The sequence below is a fragment of the Pantherophis guttatus genome, chromosome 5 (assembly GCF_059756535.1).
Source record: "Pantherophis guttatus breed Tessera chromosome 5, ASM5975653v1, whole genome shotgun sequence".
Taxonomy (NCBI): domain Eukaryota; kingdom Metazoa; phylum Chordata; class Lepidosauria; order Squamata; family Colubridae; genus Pantherophis; species Pantherophis guttatus.
In genome coordinates, this window is record NC_142067.1 from 3,713,819 (window position 1) to 3,735,000 (window position 21,182).

A 21,182-nucleotide genomic window follows, 5' to 3' on the forward strand; every position below is an offset into this window, starting at 1 on the left:
CTCCATTTCCTCTCCTCCTCCCTTCCCCTCCTCCCTTTCCTCCCCTCCTCTCTCCTCTCCTTCTTCTCCTTCCCCCTTTCCCTTCCCTCCTCCTCCTTTTCACCTTTCTCTCCCTTTCCCTTCCCTCTCCTTCTCCCTCTCCTCCCCTCCCTCTTCTCCTTCTCCCTTTCATCTCCTTCTCCCTCCCCTTCCCTCCCTTCCCCTCTCCTCCCTTTCCTCCCCTCCCTCTTCTCCTTCTCCCTTTCATCTCCTCTCCTTCTCCCTTCCCTGACTCCCCTTCTCCTCCCTCTCCTCCCCTCCCCCTCCTTCGCTCCCCCTCCTTCTCCCTTTCATCTCCTTCTCCCTCTCCTCTCCGCCCTTTCCTCCCCTCCCTCTCCTCTCCTTCTCCCTCCCCTTCCCTCCCTTCCCCTCTCCTCCCTTTCCTCCCGTCCCCTTTCTTTCTCCCTCCCCTCCCCTCCTCCCCTTCTCCTTTTCTCCCCCTCCCTAACCTCCCCTCTCCTACCTTGCCTCCCCTCCCTCTCCTTTCCTTCTCCCTTTCCTCTCCTCTCCTTCTCCCTTTCCCTCTCCTCCTTTTTACCTGTCTCTCCCTTTCCCTTCCCTCCCTCTCCTTCTCCCTCTTCTCCCCTCCCCTCCTTCTCCCTTTCACCTTCTTCTCCCTCTCCTCTCCTCCCTTTCCACCCCTCCCTCTCCTCTCCTTCTCCCTTTCCTCTCCTTCTCCCTCCCCTTCCCTCCCTTCCCCTCTCCCCCCTTTCCTCCTCTCCCCTTTCTTTCCCCCTCCCCTCCTCCCCTCCTCCTTTTCTCCCCCTCCCTAACCTCCTCTCTCCTACCTTTCCTTCCCCTCCTTTTCATCTCCTCTCCTTCCTCCCCTCTCCCCCTCCCTCTCCTCTTCTTTCCTCCCCTCCCATCTCCTTCTCCCCTTACTCTTCTCTCTTCCCCTCTCCTCCCTCCCTCTAAATTGAGGACTATGGTAGCTACACTTGAAATCCGTCTGCCGTTCTTGCTCCTTGCCCTCTCTGGTGTCGGTGCAGAACCGCCAGTACTGATCCCTGTAATCCCAGCATCCCACACTTTTCCCTCCTGTTTTGATTTCGGACTCGCCTATTTCCTCCCGCTTGTTGATTGATGCCACTTCCTGGCTCCCTTTTCCCACCTTTTCAGAAATCAACAGCGGCCTCGAGGCGACGGACGGATTCTCCTTGTGTTCGGAAAACGGCTACGCCAACGAGGTCGTCACTCCCATTGACCACCGGGAAGGGAAGCTACGGATTAACTGACGGAGGGAGGGGAGGGCAGTGGGCAAGATCCGGGGGGGGGGTCTCCATGACTCCCCGCGGGGGGGAGTCTGTGCTCCTTTTGTCGAAACTCCTAAAGCAAAAAAAAAAAAAAAAAACTTTGTGTGGGCGGCCTGGAGCCTCTCTGGAAACTGAAGCTGGGCTGGGTTTCTTTATTATTATTATTATTATTATTGTTATAATTATAATTATTTTGTAAAGTTTGTCCCCCTTTTTTTGTGATCCTTTTCCTGCCCGCCGTGGGCAGCGGGAACCGGCCCATAAGTCAGAGGCAGGTGAGCCATTGGCATGGGGACTCTTCCCCCAACCCCCCTGGCTGGACCACGAGCTGAGATGCTGGCCAGGTTCAGCAGAGAAGGACCCTCCCCATAACCCCCAACCCCCCCCCCACAACTCCTCAACTCCTTTCCTTGGGACAGCAATTGCTAGCCGACTTTATTTAAAAATGTATGTTGTGAAAAACCCTCACATTGTGCCTGTGTCTTCATTTATGTGTATTTCGGGGGGGGGGGTGGAGGGGGAAAGGTTTCACATAAGCAGCTTGTGTAGAGCATCCACGTCAGAGGAGGCACGCAGGCGGGAGGCTGAAAACGATTGGGACAATTTACTAGGCAGTCCTCGACTTACAACCATTCGTTTAGTGACCGTTGGAAGTTACAGCAGCACCGGGGCGATCAGAATTGGCAACCGGACTCGTATGGATGACGGTTGCAGCGGTCCCGGAGTCACACTTTCTGGCGACCTCGTGATGAGCAAAGTCAATGGGGAAAGCCGGATTCGCTTAATGTTGTGACCCAGGCCCACGTAGTTGATATTAAATACAAACAGTTCCCAAAAAAACAAACAGATTTTATTAAAAACAGCTGAGAATTAACTCATTCTCAGCGTATTCTAAAGGAAATGAAAGCAAAGTCCTCAAAACGCCATTCTTCAGTTTATCTCTGACCTTGGGATAATTGGGCAACCTGCCAAAGGCTTTTCTTGGCAACAGTTCAGGAACCGAAGAAATAACTACAGCCAGAAGGGAAGGGCCGATCATCTCCTGGCCTTACTCCTGAGTTGTCCCTTTTGCTTTAGCTGCTCTTGCCTTCTGGCAGCTCTTCTCATACGTGCACTAGGAACAGGCTCCTCCTGTTCCTCTGCCTCTCTACTGTCCGACTCTGGAGGCTCCGGAGTCTGCGCATCGCTCCCCGATGGCCCTGGCCCCATCTCTGCCTCCGACGCAGAGCCCTCGTCCGGGCCTCCCCCAGCCTCCAGGACTGGCCCATGGTCCTCCCCAGCCTCCTCGCTGTCGGACTCCGCTGCCAGCTCCACAGGCTTCTGGTGGACCACAACAACCGTGTTATTAACCTAACAACTGGAATAACTCACTTGACGACAGTGGCGAGAAAGGTCGTAAAATGAGGTGAAACTCACTTAACAGATATTTGGGTCTCAAGTGTGGTCGTAAATCGAGGACTACCTGTATATTTTAATCCAAAATTGCAGTTGGAAACTTGCATTGTTTATTGACTATTGATGATGTCAGGAAGTGGCGTTGTGTGTTGTGTGTGAAAAATCGAAATGGTAGCCACACAATCAAACCTCCACTAGACAAAGATAGTCCCCGACTTAACAATAGTTCATTTACCAACCGTCCCAAGTTACAACGGCACTGAAAAAAGTGACTTACGACCGTTTTTCACACTTACGACCATTGCAGAATCCCAATAGGCATGTGATCAAACTCCAGACGCTTGGCAACTGACTCGTACTTATGACGGTTGCATGTCCCTGGGTCAGGTGATCCCCCTTTGACAACCTTCAAACAAGTAAAGTCAACGGGGAAGCCAGATTCACTTAACAACCGTGTTGCAAACTTGACAACTGCAGTGGTTCACTTAACAACAGTGGCAAGAAAGATTGCAAAATGGGGCAAAATTCCCTTGGCAAATGTCTCGCTTAGCCCACAGAAATTTTGGGCTCTACTGTGGTCATAACTCAAGGACTAGCTATACAGGTAGTCCTCGAATTAACAACAGTTCATTTAGTGACCGTCCAAAGTTACAAGGGCATTGGAAAAAAAAGTGACTTGGGATCATTTTTCACACTTAACAACCTTTGCAGCATCTCCACGGTCACCTGAATCTCGCTCAGCAACCGAAATTGTGGACTCCATTGTGGTCATAAGTCGAGGACCACCTGTGGACGCACAGCCGGAGGACTGAGGATTGGGGGAGAGGGGGAAGGATGGGGAACTTGCTAGGTGGCACGTCAAAGTCAAAGAAGAAAAATAATATATTTTTTTTCTCCAAAAGGGTAAAAGACCCATCATTTTCCCGCTTCAGATACAGGGAAGAAGTTGGTGCCGGTTGTTTAATGCGCTGGTCACTCAGGAAGGGCCAAAATTGTCTCTGCATTGAATTACGGATTGCAAAAATGTGTGTACGTACTCCAAGACACACAATGCGGCTGTCAGGGTTTCAACGCTGGCATAGAGAGCAGAGGAGAGCGAGAGATAAACTCTGAAACTTTTGCCTGCTAAATCCCTTTGAAGTCGGGTTGTCGTGGAAATGAGGGGAGGGGGCACATTCCTGGGAAATGACGAGAAAAGAAGTCTGAAGAAGGACTTGGAAAATAGCCAATGAGAAGCAGAGATTTGGGGATCGGAAAGGGAGGGATTGGGGGGCAAAAGGTCAGTCTTGTCCGGGCGGAGTCATGATCCGGTGGCCGTGCTCAATTAAAGAAAAGATTTCCTTAAAGATTGGCAGTTTGGAAATTCATTTAATTTTGAGATAGCATCGTAGTCTGACAGCGGCCCAAACAGCAACACCGTATAGCAGGGGTCTCCAACCTTGGCAACTTTAAGACTTGTGGACTTCAACTCCCAGAGTTCCTCAGGCAGCAAAGCTGGCCCCCCACCCAGTTTAGCAAAGTGGGGGGGGGGGAAAGTCCCGAAACATCATGTGACCCCACCGTGATGCTACGAGTTTGATACCCCTGCCTTATACCATTTCAGGCAAACGGTTGTCCAATCTCTTCTTTAAAACCTCCAATGTTGGAGCACCCACAACTTCTGGTGGCAAGTTGTTCCACTGATTAATTTTTCTCACTAGGAGAAAATTCCTCCTTAGTTCTAGGTTGCTTCTCTCCTTGGTGAGTTTCCATTCGTTGCTTCTTGTCCTGCTCTCTGCTGTTTTTTTTTTTTGTTTGTTTGTTTTTAATTTTATTTTATGCCGCCCTTCTCCGGAGCCTCAGGGCGGCTTACAATGCGCTAAGCAATAGCCTTCATCCTTTTGTATATTTTAATACAAAGTCAGCTTATTGCCCCCACAAACTGGGTCCTCAATTTACCTACCTTAGAAAGGATGGAAGGCTGAGTCGACCTTGAGCCTGGCGAGATTCGAACTTACAGTAATTGCAGACAGCTGGAGTTACATTACAATGCATTAGTCTTCTGTTCTGTTTTGGAGAACAGAAGAGAATAACGAGTCGGAAGGGACAGGTAGCACGCAGAGCCATATCGGTGGGCCCGTGACCTCATCTCCATCGCACATGTGCACGCCAGCCAGCTGACTTTCGGGCCTTCTGGGCCCACCGGAAGTCAGGAAGCAGGTTGTTTCTGGCCTCCGGGGTGGATGGGGGGGGGAAGGCCCGTTTTTTGCTCTCCCCAGGCTCCAGAGCCTTTCTAGGAGTCTGGGGAGGGTGAAAACGGCTTTGCCCACCACCTAGAGGCCCTCCAGAGGCCAGAAACAGCCCGTCTGGGGTGTGTGTGTGTGTGTGTGTGGGAAAGGCCGTTTTTGCCCTTCCCAGGCTCCTAGAAAGGCTGTTGTGGCTCCGTTGCCTGAGCCTGGGCTATCGACAGATGCAGACTCTGAGAGTGAGGGAGAGGAGTTGGCAAGGCCTCCCTCTCCAGGACCCTCCTCTCTGGCAATGCCTCCAGAGGACACTGAAGGCCAAGAGATAGGCTCAGAGCCAAGCACGTCCCCGCAGCCACAGGTGGACAGCGACGAAGGAGATAAGTGCTGGCTGGACCCTCGGCAGAGGCGCAGGGAGAAGCGTGCACAGCAGAGGGGAAGGCGTGCCAGAGATTAGCTGAGTCACTGGACCACACCCCACAGGGTATAAATGTGGGTGTGGTGGCCGGTTCAGTTTGTGACGAGCAAAAACTGGAAATAATCCATGATCTCTGTGTTACTGGACTTCGCCTGCTTTAACGGACTGCATTTGGACTAATCCTTGTATTGTTGAAACTGCCTGTTTTATCGGAATGCTGGCAGTCTAATCTTTGTTTTGTGTGAGTAAAGTCTGAATTGGCAGCTAGCCACTGGGTTGCTGCCAGCTTTATCTTCCAAGAATTTTGTCGTGTGGCTTATTAACTCCGGGCCGTCTGTGGGGATGCGTGTGTGGGACGGGGACAGAACAAAGGCTCTGGAGCCTGGGGAGAGCAAAACACGGGCCTACTAGGCCCACCGTGCCATCGCATGCCAAAAGCAAGGGAGTCGCGCTCACGCGACTGCCCCGTGCTCTCCATGCTTTTGGCACGTGATGGCAAAAAGGCTAGCCATAACTGGCCTATACCATTTCAGGCAAATGGTTGTCCAGTCTCTTCTTAAAAACCTCCAGTGTTGGACCACCCACAACATCTGGAGGCAAGTAGTTCCACTGATTAATTTTTCTACTAGGAGAAAATCCCTCCTTAGTTCTAGGTTGCTTCTCTCCTTGGTAAGTTTCCATCTGTTGCTTCTTGTCCTGCCTTCGGGAGCTTTGGAGGATAAGTTGACCCCCTCATCTTGATCTGCTGCCCATCTTGGACCAACCAGATGTTTGCACCTGGACCAGGAGGTTACAATGAGAAGCATCACCGCAGTGAAAAACCAACCTTGATCTGACTAGACATGGCAGCAAAAGAAGCTTGCTGAAGAACGTCAAAAATTAAAAGAGGAAAAGCTTTTGCTGTTTCCTAGGCAACTGCCTACCATCTGGGAAAAGGTTCCAGAGCTTTGAGATAAATATTTCTGGATATTTTCTAGAGCATTAACTGCTGTTCATCAGTTGCGAGGATGTTAAGCCTTAATTTATTTTTGCTACAATTTCATCCCGGAATCAGCCACGTGTTCCGTCTGGTGCCCTTTAATTAAAAACATAAATCCTCATTTAAAACTGCAGTGGCTGAATTCATATAGCGATGCTTGCATAATTAAACAAACCATGTTAGGGCTTGGGTGCAGTCCCCGGGCTCTATTCAGACAACCGGTTGAGTCAGTTTAGTTGCAAACCTAGCAACGGCTTTTCCACAAATAAAAGTTGGTTTGTCGTAACTTGAATTAATTTGCATTGTGTGTGTTGTGTGCGTTTCAGCTGCCACAACGAAGAGGTTTTGTTTTCCAAAGCACCTGAAGGCAAGGCAAGCAACAACGGATGGCAACTCGTCAAGGAGAGAAGCAACCTGGAATTAAGGAGAAACTTCCCAACAGTAAGGACAATTAACCAGTGGAACTACTTGCCACCAGAAGTTGTGAATGCTCCCAACACCGGAGGCTTTTAAGAAGAGATTGCAGTCACATTTGTCTGAAATGGTATAGGTCTCCTGTGTGGGCAGGGGTTGGACTAGATGATCTCCCAGGTCCCTTCCAGCTCTGATACTGGTTCAGGGGCTGCAACTGCTTCCCTATCTGTAAAGGTTGCAATATTTGGGCTTTTGAAAAAAAATCTAGAAGGTTGGCAAATTTGCAGGGACTTAATGGAGATCTAGAGAATTATTCACGGTGTTGAGTCAAGCTATTTTCCAAAGCACCTGAAGGCAGGACAAGAAGTAATGGATGGAAACTAATCAAGGAGAGAAGCAACCTGGAACTAAAGAGCAATTTCCGGACAGTGAGAACAACTAACCAGTGGAACAGCTTGCCACTAGAAGTTGTGAATGCTCCAACACTGGAAATTTTTAAGAAGAGGTTGGATAACCATTTGCCCAGAATGCTATGGAGTCTCCTGCTTAAGCAGAGGGTTGTACTCAAAAACCCCCAATGCCCCTTCCAACTCTATTATTCTGTTAATTACCTAATTTTTTGGTCACAATATTTATTTATTTTATTTATTTATTTAAATTTCTATACCGCCCTTCTCCCGAAGGACTCAGGGCGGTGAACAGCCACAGGATAAAACACATAAATACAAAAATTTAAAATAGAATAAAAACGAATTAAATAATTTGGCTGAGACAAATTTAAAATACCCCATAATTTAAAAACAAATTAAAATTTAGATTTAAAAAGGGGAGAAGATTTAGGTCAGGCCAGCTTGATGGAATAAAAAGGTTTTAAGAGCGCGGTGGAAGGGGCGTAGATCCGGGATCCTCCGTATCTCCGGGGGGAGCTCGTTCCAGATCGTAGGTGCCCCCACAGAGAAGGCTCTCCCCCTGGGGGCTGACAGCCGACATTGTTTGGCCGACGGCACCTGGAGGAGCCCCTCTCTATGAGAGCGTACCGGCCGGTGGGAGGCTATTGGTGGTAGCAGGTAGTCCCGTAGATAACCAGGTCCTAAGCCATGGAGCGCTTTAAAGGTGGTAACCAGAACCTTGAAGCGCACTCGGAAGACCACCGGGAGCCAGTGCAGCTCGCGCAGGAGAGGTGTTACATGGGAACTCCACGTCGCTCCCATAACCACCCGCGCGGCCGCACTCTGCGCCAGTTGGAGCCTCCGGGTGCTCCTCAAGGGGAGCCCCATGTAGAGAGCGTTGCAGTAGTCCAATGTTCCCCTAATCACCTTCGTTGCTCTTCTCTGCACTTTCTGGAGTCTCAACATCTTTTTATATCGTGGTGGTGACCAAAACTGGATGCAGGACTCCAAGTGTGGCCTTAACAAGGCATGATAAATCGATATTAACACTCCACTTGATCTCGATTCTATCCCTCTGTTAATGCAGCCGAGAACAGTGTTGGCTTTTTTGGCGGCTGCCCCACACTGCTGCCTCCTGTTGAAGTGATTGTCTCCAAGGACTCCCAAGATCCCTCTCCCAGTTACTACCACTGAGCCAGGTACCACCTATTCCACACCTGTGCATTTATTTGAATGACAGAAATGCCTAACAATTCCCGCAGGTAGAAACGGAGCTCCCTTTTTTTCCTTTAGTGACTAGCTTTCGACATTGTTCTCCGGGACTCTGGCTCAAAAAGACAATCAAATTTCTCATCTTCCGGGCGTGATACGAGGACAGGATGTCCGAGAAAGACGCAAACTTCAGCGTCGTCTTCTGAAGCACCAAGACTCCATCAGGCAGAGGATCATTTTTGAAAACATCAGGCCGATGACTAGACCCACCAGCACCCAGGCCCCTTTGGATAAGACCAAAAAGAGGGTCTCCCTTAACGCTTGGGGGTCTAGATTCAGCTTGGCCTGCACCATCTCGAACAGCAGGGAGGGACCCTCCCAGCAGCAGAGATCCGTCTCCGCGTCCTCGAAGGAGAACGGCTCCAACTGCTCTTCCAGGCACAGGATCTCGTTCTCCTGCACGTCGCAGATCTTCTGGAGTTGATCCATGGTGCTCCTCAGCTCGGCAGACTGCTTCTTCTGGTCCGCGTAGCGCAGCTCGGCCGTTTCGATCGCCCCTTCCAACTGTCCGAAGTACCCCACGATTTGCTCCAAGACTTGCTTCATACGCGACATGTTCTGGTCTCGACTAGCTCGGTAATCCTGAAACCGGATGAGGTCGTGGGAGACCGCCTGGATTTCGGAGAGGAGGACCTTGTTGGTCTCGGCCAACGTCTGGTTTTGGGCCTCCAGAGCCGCCCGCGTGTCTTCCCGTTCTCGGAGCAGCTCCCGAAGTTCTTTCTCTTCCTTTTCCAAGACCTTCACCATGCTTGTCAAGCAATCGATTCTCTCTTCCAAGTTCTTGTTCTCCTTCTTAATGCCCTCGATTTCCATCATGATCTTCTGGTTTTCAGCCTCACGGTTGGCCACTCTCTCTTTTAGGGTGCCGATCTCCTTCTTTAAGCTCTCCTGGGTGGACGTCGGAAGGGTCTCTGCAGTTTTCTTCATGGTGTTGGCAAAAGGGCTCAAATTCAGCACCGTTCCTGTGAATTCTCTGCCAAGGAACAAGCAAAGGGAGAGTAATAAGCCAGCATCAAATATCAATAGCCCTTAGACTTATATACTGCTTCACAGTGCTCTCCAGCCCTCTCTAAGCGGTTTACTCTAAGCGGTTTAATGCTGACTAAAAGACGTCAAATCGATATATTCTTCGGAATCGGGCCACCACATCATCCAAGATTTTTTTTTTTTTAATTTGATTTATATGCTGCTCTTCTCCGGAGACTCAGGGCGGCTTACAGTGCGTTAAGCAATAGCCTTCATACTTTTGTATATTTATACAAAGTCAGCTTATTGCCCCCACAATCCGGGTCCTCATTTCACCTACCTTAGAAAGGATGGAAGGCTGAGTCAACCTTGAGCCTGGCGAGATCGATTTTGATTTGATTTTATTGAATTTGTATACCGCCCTACTCCCGAAGGACTCAGGGCGGTGAACAGCCATAGAATAAAACATATAAATACAAATTTAAAATAGAAATAAAACAAATTAAATAACTTGGCTGAACAAATTTAAAACCCCAATAATTTAAAACCAAATTTAAAATTCCCATTTAAAAAGGGGAAAATTTAGGTCAGGCCAGCTTGATGAAATAAAAAAGTCTTAAGCGCGCGACGGAAGGTGCGCAGATCCGGGATCCTCCGTATCTCCAGGGGGAGCTCGTTCCAGATAGTAGGTGCCCCCACAGAGAAGGCTCTCCCCCTGGGGGCCGCCAGTCGACATTGTTTGGCCGACGGCACCCGGAGGAGCCCCTCTCTATGGGAGCGTACTGGTCGGTGGGAGGCTACTGGTGGCAGAAGGTGGTCTCGTAAGTACCCCGGTCCTAAGCCATGGAGCGCTCTAAAGATGGTAACCAAAACCTTGAAGCGCACTTGGAAAACCACCGGGAGCCAGTGCAGCTTGCGCAGGAGAGGCGTTACATGGGAGCGCCACGTTGCTCCCGTCACCACCGAGTGACGGGATTCCCGATGAGATGCTTGTTTATTGTGGAGATCAGAGAAACCATCTTAATTTTTGACTACTCACCGAATGGATCCTCAATTCCCACGGGAGAAATGGCCTCCCTCACACAGCCCAGCACCAACCACAGCAGAGGCTGAAACCAACTGTCAGAAGATGCCTCACGGTTGACATCACAATGCAGGCTCCGTCACACAAAGGAGACACACACTCTCACACTCCACTCCTGGCAGTGAGCATTTCAGCACAGAGTCCATACTTGTTGGCAGCCACGCACTGAAGACTAGGCCGCGATTTAAGTTGATTGGAATTTAGAATAATAACCTTTTAAAAGGGGGCTTATAATTGAAAAGATAAGGGGAGAATCCAGATACAGAGGAACAGAGTTGGAAGGGACCTTGGAGGTCATCTAGTCCAACCTCTCGTCCAAGCAGGAAATCCTACACCGTTTTTGACAAATGGCAGTCCAGTCTCTTCTTGAAAGCCTCCAGGGATGAAGCTCCCACAACTTCCAAAGGCAACTTCTCTTCCATCGGTGGATTGTTCTCACTGTCAGGAAATTTCTTCTTATTTCCAGGTTGAATCTCTCCTTGATCAGTTTCCATCCATTATTCTTTGTCTGGCCTTCGGGGGCTTCGGAGAATAGCTTGACCCTCTTCCTCCTCTCTGTGGCATCCCCTCAAATAATATTGGAAGATGCTCTCATGTCTCCCCTGGTCCTTCTCTTCACTAGACTAGCCATGCCCAGTTCCTGCAACCGTTCATCGTATGTTTTAGCCTCCAGTCCCTTCATCATCCTGGTTGCTCTTCTCTGCACTCTTTCTAGAGTCTCCACATCTTTTTTATAATGTGGTGACCAAAACTGGATGCAGTACTCTAGGTGTAGCCTTACTAAGGCTTTTTGGGGGGCTCAGTCCATAACATTGAGCTCCCCCCAAAAAAGAACTACACACTCCAGAAAATACACAGTAAAATAAAAAGCCACAGAAACTTAATATTCACACAAAGCCCGTGCTGGAAACAAAGCAAAATAAAACCAAAAATAAAAAAAATAACTCAAATTTGTTTGTTTATATTTCACATTTCTCCATCTATCTAGACCTAGAGAAAAGAAGTGGTGTTTTTTTCTAGAAGTCTCTGTGTGTGCACGTCTCTTGTGTTGCAGGATTGCACCCCTCCCTGTCATTTATAATAGCTTCTCCTTTGTTAAGAGAGTAGCATATTCTCAGTGTGTCTTTGTCTACCCAGAGAAAGAAAGAAACATAAATTTTTAATATGGCTACATACGTTTCCACATTCAGGAATAGAGGTTTTCGCAGCTCTAGACACCAGCCACCAGCTCTTAAAGTTGGAAACTTTATTTTAAAGTATTTTATTTTTATATATAATATAATAATATAGACAGATTTATATATAATATGTCTATATCTATCTATCTATCTCTATATCTATGTCTCTGTCTCTGACTGTCTATCTATTTGTCTTGTCTATCTATGTCTCTATCTATCTGTCTACCTACCTACCTATGTCTGTCTGTCTGTCTATATCTATCTATCTATATCTATCTATCTATCTATCTATCTATCTATCTATCTATCTATCTATCTATCTATCTATCTATCTATCTATCTATCTATCTACCCAATCTGTCTATCTATGTCTCTGTCTGTCTGTCTGTCTGTCTGTCTGTCTGTCTGTCTACCTACCTACCTACCTACCTACCTACCTACCTACCTACCTACCTATCTATCTATCTATCTATCTATCTATCTATCTATCTATCTATCTATCTATCTATCTAATCTATCTATGTATCTATCTGTCTTTCTATCTACCTACCTACCTACGTCTCTATCTATCTAATCGCTATCTATCTCTCTATCTCTCTATATCTAATCTATCCTCTATCTCTCTATGTCTATATCTAATCTATTTATGTCTCTATCTAATCTCTTTATCTCTCTATCTAATCTCTCTCTATCATCTATCTATATGTCTCTATCTAATCTATCTATCTATGTCTCTATCTGTCTTGTCTATCTGTCTACCTATCTATGTCTATCTGTCTGTCTGTCTGTCTATGTCGTTATCTATGTATTATATATATATGTAAAAAGTTAAAATCTCAGGTGTTTTCCCGCGTCATTAAAAGTCTGTTAGTTAAAATGCTTAAAATCTCAAAATCCTGGCTAAAATCCCAGCTCAAAATCCTCTCTCTCTCTCTCTCTATATATATATATATATAATATCCATCTATCTATCTATCTAATCTATCTACACACACACATACACACACACACACAAATATAACGGTATTATTTTAAATAACACCAGTATATCAAAGAAGATAATCTCCCTGTCAAGTTTTTAAATGAATATGTCGGCAGCATGGATGAATTCATTCCTTTTCTCCTTATTGCTCTTTTGCATTTGTATTTGAGAGTGGTTTAGAGCAGTATTTAAGGCATCTTAATTCGATAAATAAATGAATAAATAAATAAGTGAATAAATATTCTCAACCTTGGCAACTTTCATATGTGTGAACTACAACTTCCACAATTCCTCAGCCAGCACGGATGGACTTCAACTCCCAGAATTCCCACGCCAGCATGTTGGCTGGGGAATTCTGGGAGCTGAGGTCCACACAGCTTAAAAGCGGTCGAGGTTGAGAAACGCCAGTTTACAAGAAGAACGTCAGTCCCTGGTTGACCTGCTTAGCGTACAAAACTAATTGGAAGGGAGACCACTAAGAAATTTTGACTGTAGAATACGAAGACGGACAGAAAACAACGAATTGATTCAACTGTAAAGCCTCAAGCTCTATTGTTTATTTAAACTACATCTGTTACTGGGGGGGATCTGTCCAAAGTTTTCTAGTACTGAACAGAAACATGGAGTGGTATCGGAGGTGCTGTCCAGCATTATTCAGAAAAATAATGTACACGACAGCGAAGGGAACTGCGGAAAATGTAAAGATTCTGCTTGAAAACGGAAGGTTTAATTCCACGGAACTGACAATGGTGTGAATGTGCAGTAAACTTGGGGGAAAAAAATATCAGTCCCTCGGCTCTGAAATTGGCCAAAAGAGAGGATAGTAGAAAAATTAATGTGGCTGCCGCAACCGACTTCTTGCATGAAATTTTAATGCCCTTCTAAATGCAGAATGTGGGTTAGAGTCCTGACATAGCATGGTTAACCTGATTGTGAGTTCATGCGTTGCTTCTTTGGTCCACAATGAAGGAAAGAGGCTGCATTCACACCAAGCCCATGCTGGGAAACAAAGCAAAAATAAATCCAAATTTAAAAAATAATAATAACGCAAGTTTGTTCATTTATATTTCATATTTTTCAACCACCCGTCTCCATCAAATTTGGTCTGTAGTGTGAATGGGTTACGTTTGTTGTGCGAATATAGGTGGGAGCAGGGAGGAGGTCGGAGAATTGCAACTATGAGAAGCCTACATTTTGTGCATGAAAGAAGCCGGAAAAAAAACTTTCCTTCACCCAGAGCCACAAGGTCGTTTGTGAGGTTTAAAGGGGTGTATTGTGTGAAAACAGGCGTTTTGGCTTCTGGATCAGAGGTTATTTATTGCATAGGGCAAATCCAAGGCATGCTGGTTTAGTTCACAAAACATGGCTTAGTTTGATTCTGGATTCATGTCGTGGAGATAAATTTACTATAAAGTTTATCCATCAACAACAAGGTGGGGAAAAAACAGAAGTCTAAAGATGTCCTAAGTAAGGGAAATATTAGCGCAGTTTTCTCCATCTTGGAGAAGGTGCCAAGGTGAACTTGGGTGGACTTCAACTCCCAGAATTCCCCAGCCAGCCTGGTATGGACAATTATAACAAAAACAGGAGCATCGTTTTCTGAAACTTTTGCATACAACTCCATAGACATATAGATCTATGATAGAAAGAGAGGTAGATAGACAGAAAAAACAGATATGGATCGACAAATAGATATGAATAGATATATCCAAGTAGAAAGACAGATGATAGATAGATATAAATGGATGGATGATAGATACATGGATGGATGGATGGATGGGTGGGTGGATGATGGATGGGTGGATGATAAATAGATATAGACAGAAGATAGATAGATAAATGGATGGATGGATGGATGATAGATCTAGACAATAGATAGATAGCTAGATGGATGGATGGATGATAGGTAGATAGATATAGACAAGAGATGGATGGATGGATGGATGATAGATGATAAACAGATGGATGGATGATAGGTAGGTAGGTAGATGATAAACGGATGGTTGGATGGATGATAAACATATAGATGGATGGATGGATGATCGATAGATGATAAACATGGATGGATGGATAGGAATAAGTAGAAAGATGAATAGATATATACTAGTAGAAAGATGATAAAGGGATGGATGGATGGATGATAGATGATAAACATAGATGGATGGATGGATGGATGATAGATTATAGACAGAAGATGGATGGATGATGATAAAAGGATATAGATGGATGGATGGATGGATAGATAGATAGATAGGAATAAGTAGAAAGATATGAATAGCTATATACTAGTAGAAAGATGATAAAGGGATGGATGGATGGATGATAGATGATAAACAGATGTAGCTGGATGGACAGATGATGGATAGATAGATATAGACGAGATGGATGGATGGATGGATGATAGAAGAAATGGATGGATGGATAGATAGGAATAAGTAGAAAGATATGAATAGCTGTACACTAGTAGAAAGATGATAGAGGGATGGATGGATGGATGATAGATGATAAACAGATGTAGCTGGATGAATGGATGATAGATAGATATAGACAAGAGATGGATGGATGGATGGATGATAGAAAGATGATAGATAGATGATAAATGGATGGATGAATAGATAGATAGGAATAAGTAGAAAGATATGCATAGCTATATACTAGTAGAAAGATGATAAAGGGATGGATGGATGGATGATAGATGATAAACAGATGTAGCTGGATGGATGATGGATAGATAGATATAGACAAGAGATGGATGGATGGATGATAGATAGATGATGGATGAATGGATGGATAGATAGGAATAAGTAGAAAGATATACATAGCTATATACTAGTAGAAAGATGATGGATGGATGGATGGTAGATGATAAATGGGAACAGGTAGAAAGATATGGATAGATGATAGAGAGTGACAAGAGCGACAGATAGATTTCACATTGTCTTTTCTTTTTCTTTCCTCCCCTTTTTTTTCCTTTGTCCTGTCCCATTACCTAAAGTCAGGGGGAAAAAAACCCCCAAATAATAGAAATGTTGTGATCCTGGCTGCGATTGGATGGAAGTTGCATGCAGTCGTGACTCGGCAACAGTGAGGCTGCAGAATCAGCTAGGAAGAGCAGCAAAGTTATGCCCAACTGGATTGACCGAGGGCTACACACACACAATCACACAATCACACCCCCATATCGAACATCCCTTGGTCTCTCTTTTTCTTTTAAACCATCCTTAACCCTGTAGCGCAAGAGGGACTAGCGCCTTGAGCGAGAAGGCAGAGCCCTTCCTTCCTCCCTCCCGCCCCCCAGCCATCCAAAATGGTACACTCCATCTCTCTCTCTTTCTCTATGCCCCCCCAAGTGCAGATGCAAAGTGTGACGGTCCGCGGCCAGCCTTCCTTCCTTCCCCACCCAACCCCGCCAAGTGGAATGGTACGATCCGATCTGCAGCATCCCCCCCATCTTTCTGAGTGGACCGACCCACCCCTCCTTTTTTTTTTTTTTCTTCCTTCCCCGGGGACCGCGGGTGGGGGGGGGGTGAGAAAGGAGCCTGTCTCGGCTTGACCCTCAGCAGAGCCGCTCCCCACACTAAGGAATCGCCGCCTTGCAAAAAGTCCCGTCCCCCAGTCGGGAACTACCCGGGCTCAGCATCCTCAGCCGGCGCGGAGAGCATCCTTCCAGCCGGCCGGGCAAGGAAAGGGTTAAAAAAGGGTTGCAAATTCACCTCCTCCCCTCTTGCGCCTGCGCACTGGCGGCGCTCCCCCCCTCCCCTTCAGCATCCTGGCTGGGTGGGGCCGCTTTCACTGTCGCAGCCCCCCCCCCTCCCGCCGCCGCCCAGACTGGCTTAGGACTCGCTGGGGCTGCGCTTGGTAGATTTGGGTGGGTGGGCTACCTAGAGAGGCCTAGAGCTCTCCCCCTTTGCCTTGCTTCTCTCTGCCTTGCAGGGTTTGGAGAGGGGAGGGGGTCTCTGACTTGCTTGCCTGCCTGCCCCTCCCTCCCTCCTTCCCTCCCTTATCCCTGATGGAGGGTTAGCATCCCCATTAATTTGAGGAGGGGGTCCTTTTTGGGGGGGGGTTGGCTTTTTTTGCCTTTCTGCAGCATCTTCCCAAGGCTTGATTTGGGGAGGGGGGCGTTGGAGCTTGGGAAAGAAAGAACGAAAGAACGAAAGAAAGAAAGAACGAAAGGAAGAAAGAACGAAAGAAAGAAAAGGGGAGGGGGTTTGGGCTTGCCCGGTTTAGGGGTCTTTGGAGTCTGGAGTGGGGGGGGGGTTGGTGGGGGGTCTTTGGAGAGCAGAGGGGGACGGGGAGGGGGGTCTTCATTCATTGTCTGTCTTTAGAAGAGGGGTGGGGGGAGCGAAGGCTTGGACCGTGGCGGGGGAGCGAGGGCAGGACCCCACGGCCGAGATGGCGTGGCCGTGCATCAGCCGGGCGTGTTGCATTGCCCGTTTCTGGAACCAGCTGGACAAAGCCGACATCGCCGTGCCTTTGGTCTTCACCAAGTACTCCGAAGCCACCGAGCTGCCCGCCACTCAGGTGGTTTTCCAGCAGCAGCAGCAGCAGCCGACGCGTCCCTTGCCCTCGGCTATCGACATCCAGCCGGCTGGCCTCAGCAGCGACTACCATGCCCACGCCAGGCCCGCCTCGGCTGTGGACCATGGGCCGGCTGCCCCGCCGGGTCCTTCTTCTCGCGCGCCCAAAGAAACACCCATGGCGGACTCGGTGATGCGAGAAGATTTCAAAGCGTGGAAAGTCCAAGGACCGGAGCCGAGCTGCAAGCCCAAAAACGAGTTCCAGCCTTCGGACCAGCCCTTTGCAAACCAGAGCCAGTACCAGAAGGACTTCCGTCCTTGGCCCATCCCCAAGCGTGGAGACCACCCGTGGATCCCCAAACAGATGGCCATCCCGGCCGTAGAGCTGGACAAAGGAACCAAGGAACCAAGGTCCAGCAGCTGGGAGAGAAGAAGTAAATCTCAGATCGGCTACGACCGGTCGGAGCAAAAGAAGGAGGAGGCTGTGGCGGCCAAGCCCGCCCCAGAAGAAAGGGCAACCAAGACCAAAAAGAAGGCCCAACAACCTGAAGACCAAGCTCGGCCTCCCCACCAGCAGCCGGGACCTTCGGGGACCCAGGAAGGCGGGAAAGGACGAGCGGTGGTCGATGCCCTCAACCGGCAGATCAAGGAGGAAGTTACGGCCAGGGTGTCTACCTCCTGTTACAGGTGAGGCCTCCAAAATTGCATGGCGGGAGGTCAAGGGATGGCTTGGGTTTCCCCCCCCTATGGAAGAAACCCGTCTCTGTTTACAGATCTGGGACCTGAGACCCCATATACGGGCCTGGTAACTCAGCAGACTAAAAGCATTGTGATTAACACCAGCTGTCTGCAATTACTGTAAGTTCGAATCTCCCCAGGCTCAAGGTTGACTCAGCCTTCCATCCTTTCTAAGGTGGGTAAATTGAGGATTCAGTTGTGGGGGCAATAAGCTGACTTTGTATAAAATATACAAAAGGATGAAGGCTATTGCTTAACGCATTGTAAGCCGCCCTGAGTCTCCGGAGAAGGGCGGCATATAAATCAAATTTAATATAGATAGATAGATAGATAGATAGATAGATAGATAGATAGATAGATAGATAGATAGATAGATATACAGGTAGGTGGTCCTGGACTTACAACCACAAAGGTGTTTTTTTTCCAAGAGGCAACTGGACTTTGGTTTTTTTTTAATAATAACAACAACAACAACAACAACAACAACAATAATAATAATAATAATAATAATAATAATAATAATAATAATAACTACTTTATTGTCATTGTACGTGTATACACAGTATACAACGAAATTCACTTAACACCCAAAGACCAGGTCCAACACACATAACAATTTTTTTTTGAAGACGTTTCACTTCTCACCCGAGAAGCTTCTTCAGCTCTGACTGGATGGTGAAGGATGGAAGGATTGATACTCCTTGCAGACAGAAGATAGATAAATGGATGGATGGATGGATGATAGATAGATCTAGACAATAGATAGCTAGCTGGATGGATGGATGATAGGTAGATAGATATAGACAGAAGAGATGGATGGATGGATGGATGGATGATAGATGATAAACAGATATAGATGGATGGATGGATGGATGATAGGTAGGTAGATGATAAACGGATGGTTGGATGGATGATAAACAGATATAGATGGATGGATGGATGGATGGATGATAGATAGATTATAAACATGGATGGATGGATGGATAGGAATAAGTAGAAAGATATGAATAGATACATACTAGTAGACCCTGTTTTAGAGGGTCGTTGAGGCCACTTGGAGGTTTACCTCAGGGTCACCTGAGTGGTGTAAATGGGTGTGAGGCCGCCTTGGAAGTGCTGAAAGGAGCTGTGTTGTGGAGCTCCAAGTGGCCTCAACGACGCTAAAGGAAAGCAAATGACCAGCTGTCTGCAAGGAGTATCAATCCTTCTATTCCCCACCATCCAGTCAGAGCTGATGAAGCTTCTGGGGTGAGAAGCGAAACGTCTTCAAAAGAAAAAAAAAAACAGAAAGTCCAGTCGCCTCTTGGAAAAAAAAGCACCGATGATAGAGAATCTCCATAGAAACCATTTTGTTTACTGACCATTCGAAGTTAAAAGGGCACTGAAAATATAGTTATGGTCACACTTTGTGACCGTCCCCATGGTCACGTGATTAAAATTCAGACGCTTGGCCAACTGACTCGTATTCATGACAGCTGCAGTGTCCCCCGGGGTGTGTGTGTGTGTCATGCGATCACCTTTAGCGACCGTCTGACAAAGCCATCGTCCCGTGAGGAAGCCAGATTCACTTAACAACCGAGTTGGCTCACTTCACAACTGCCAGCGATTCAACTTAGCAACGGTGGTGAGAAAGGTGGTACAATGGGGGCCAGACTCATTTAACAAACGTCTCGCTTAGCGACAGAAACGGACAGGGCTCCATTTGGGTCATAAGCCGAGGACTGCTGGAACCTTAAGTTTAATTGTCCAGGGGTGATAGACAGGTGTCAACTCGCCTTCAAATTCTCATGCAGCCCCAGTGGTTTAGCTACTTGGGCTGAAGAAGTGCGGATTTCTACAAGAACCCAGCATGGAAACCTCTTAAGATATTTGGTGTGAATTTAGTTTACCTGGGATGACTTTATGGGCGGGGAAACAGGTATATATATTGAAAAAGGAGATTGGAATGTTTTTTTGACTGCTGTAATCCAGCAACCTTCTGTGCTTTTGCAGAATTGCAAGATTTCTTAACAGATATGAAAACGTGCATCCCTTTCCATTTTTTTTTTTTTAACGCTGGCTGCTGATTTGATTTGAATCATATTCAGCAAGCAAGGAAGACAATTTCAAATGTGTAAGTGCACCTGACTCCCAACCCCCTCCCCACACACATCAAATTTTCCAATTTTAAACAAGTCGGAATGACTTGAAAAACTTCTTTAAGTTGACCTGTTGAAAAAGATTTTTCACTAGACCTAGATGTGAAGTTTCCGAAAGATGCCCTAATTAATTCATGAGCCATGAGCCGAATTTCAAAAGAAATACAGTCGTTTATTAGGAGCACCATTTCGGCAATATTCGGATGCAGTTAGAACTAATCCCACGTAGATTTACGTTCCCCTATGACCCTGTCTCTCCCCTCCTCTCTGGCTGTGTCATAAATCACAGTCTCCAATTAACCACTTTGGCTGGCTGTGAAATCCAACACCCTCCAACTGATTGTGGTCAGGAAGAATGTATGGAATGCACTTCAGTTAGGGAAATCAATCATCTCTATCAGTTCTCCCTCCTTCCTGCTCATGGCAACTTGAAAGCTTTGCAAGTTGACACTAGACTTAGAATAACTCTATTGTCACTTTAAATGTTCATTAAAATGAAATTTCGCTGCATACAGCTCCCAAAGGATTAACCCCACCAATATATGCTATGTAAACATGACAAAAATGTAAATAAACAAACAAATAAATAAATATGCCTATATCCGCGTACGATGACCGTCGCGAGCAAAATTTCCATAAAAATGTAGTTGAGTTTTCCAAATTCAGCCGTTAGAAATCTTCGCCTATTTTTTGCAGCGCTGAATATGAAATTTTTCAAATTGTTAATATGTTCATCCCAGATTCTTCACACCTTTTAATCCTGCTACTGAGTTCCATTCACAATAAAAACAAAAATTATGACGGCTGGTTTAGGAGAGAAGCGGTAATTGTTAAGTGTACCAAGTCAACTTAAGCCACTCCTTGCCTAATTAAACCCACAATCTTTATTTTTATTTTTTTGGGGGGGTTGGTTTTAGAATCCCATTATACGACCCAGCCCACTTAGACCCCAGGTGAAGTACAATATAAACAAGAATTAAACCAACCGAATTTCCGATGGGGGCTTTCTAAGTTCTTTCATGAGCTTCAGTCGTGTAAATCGGAGGTTATGGAACCTGTTGTGAGAATGAATGTTAATTTAGAACACCTAAAACCGGGGGTGGGCATCAAAAATTTTAGCAAATGCCTAGTTGCTGGGTGGGCGTGGCCATGGTGGGTGTGACCTAGCCGGCTTCCTGCACCATGGCCGGGGGAGGGG

At 46.7% G+C, this 21,182-nt stretch overlaps 3 protein-coding genes across 7 annotated transcripts in view; 2 read left to right on the forward strand and 1 right to left on the reverse strand.

The window, feature by feature from the left end:
• Nucleotides 1-1,754, forward strand: part of LOC117656834 (glycerophosphodiester phosphodiesterase 2) — a 130,212-nt gene extending 128,458 nt beyond the window's left edge. For 2 of the 4 annotated variants that reach the window (XM_060682737.2, XM_087895738.1), the window contains exon 17: nucleotides 1,159-1,492. In XM_060682737.2, coding sequence (XP_060538720.1) covers nucleotides 1,159-1,274 — 116 coding nt within the window. In that variant the 3' untranslated portion in view covers nucleotides 1,275-1,492. Of the gene's footprint in view, nucleotides 1-1,158 lie in introns of all 4 variants that reach the window. The other 2 variants (XM_060682738.2, XM_060682739.2) reach the window with 2 other exon arrangements.
• A 6,560-nt stretch (nucleotides 1,755-8,314) lies between these two features.
• On the reverse strand, nucleotides 8,315-10,492 carry LOC132709349 (uncharacterized). Its single transcript, XM_060682758.2, has 2 exons — nucleotides 10,387-10,492; nucleotides 8,315-9,354 (listed from the first exon to the last, which is right to left on the reverse strand). The coding sequence occupies exon 2, from the start codon at nucleotides 9,306-9,308 to the stop codon at nucleotides 8,511-8,513; it is 798 nt and encodes a 265-aa protein (XP_060538741.2). The 5' UTR covers nucleotides 9,309-9,354; nucleotides 10,387-10,492; the 3' UTR covers nucleotides 8,315-8,510.
• Nucleotides 10,493-16,128: 5,636 nt separating this feature from the next.
• MAP6 (microtubule associated protein 6) overlaps nucleotides 16,129-21,182 on the forward strand; it is a 31,470-nt gene continuing 26,416 nt past the window's right edge. The window contains exon 1 of one of the 2 annotated variants that reach the window (XM_034427098.3): nucleotides 16,129-17,795. In XM_034427098.3, coding sequence (XP_034282989.2) covers nucleotides 16,984-17,795 — 812 coding nt within the window. In that variant the 5' untranslated portion in view covers nucleotides 16,129-16,983. The remainder of the gene's footprint in view (nucleotides 17,796-21,182) is intronic. The other variant, XM_034427096.3, reaches the window with a different exon arrangement.

Excerpts from the sequence above, each read along its gene's own strand:
- LOC132709349 (XM_060682758.2), bottom strand. The coding sequence starts at position 9,308 with ATGAAGAAAACTGCAGAGACCCTTCCGACGTCCACCCAGGAGAGCTTA.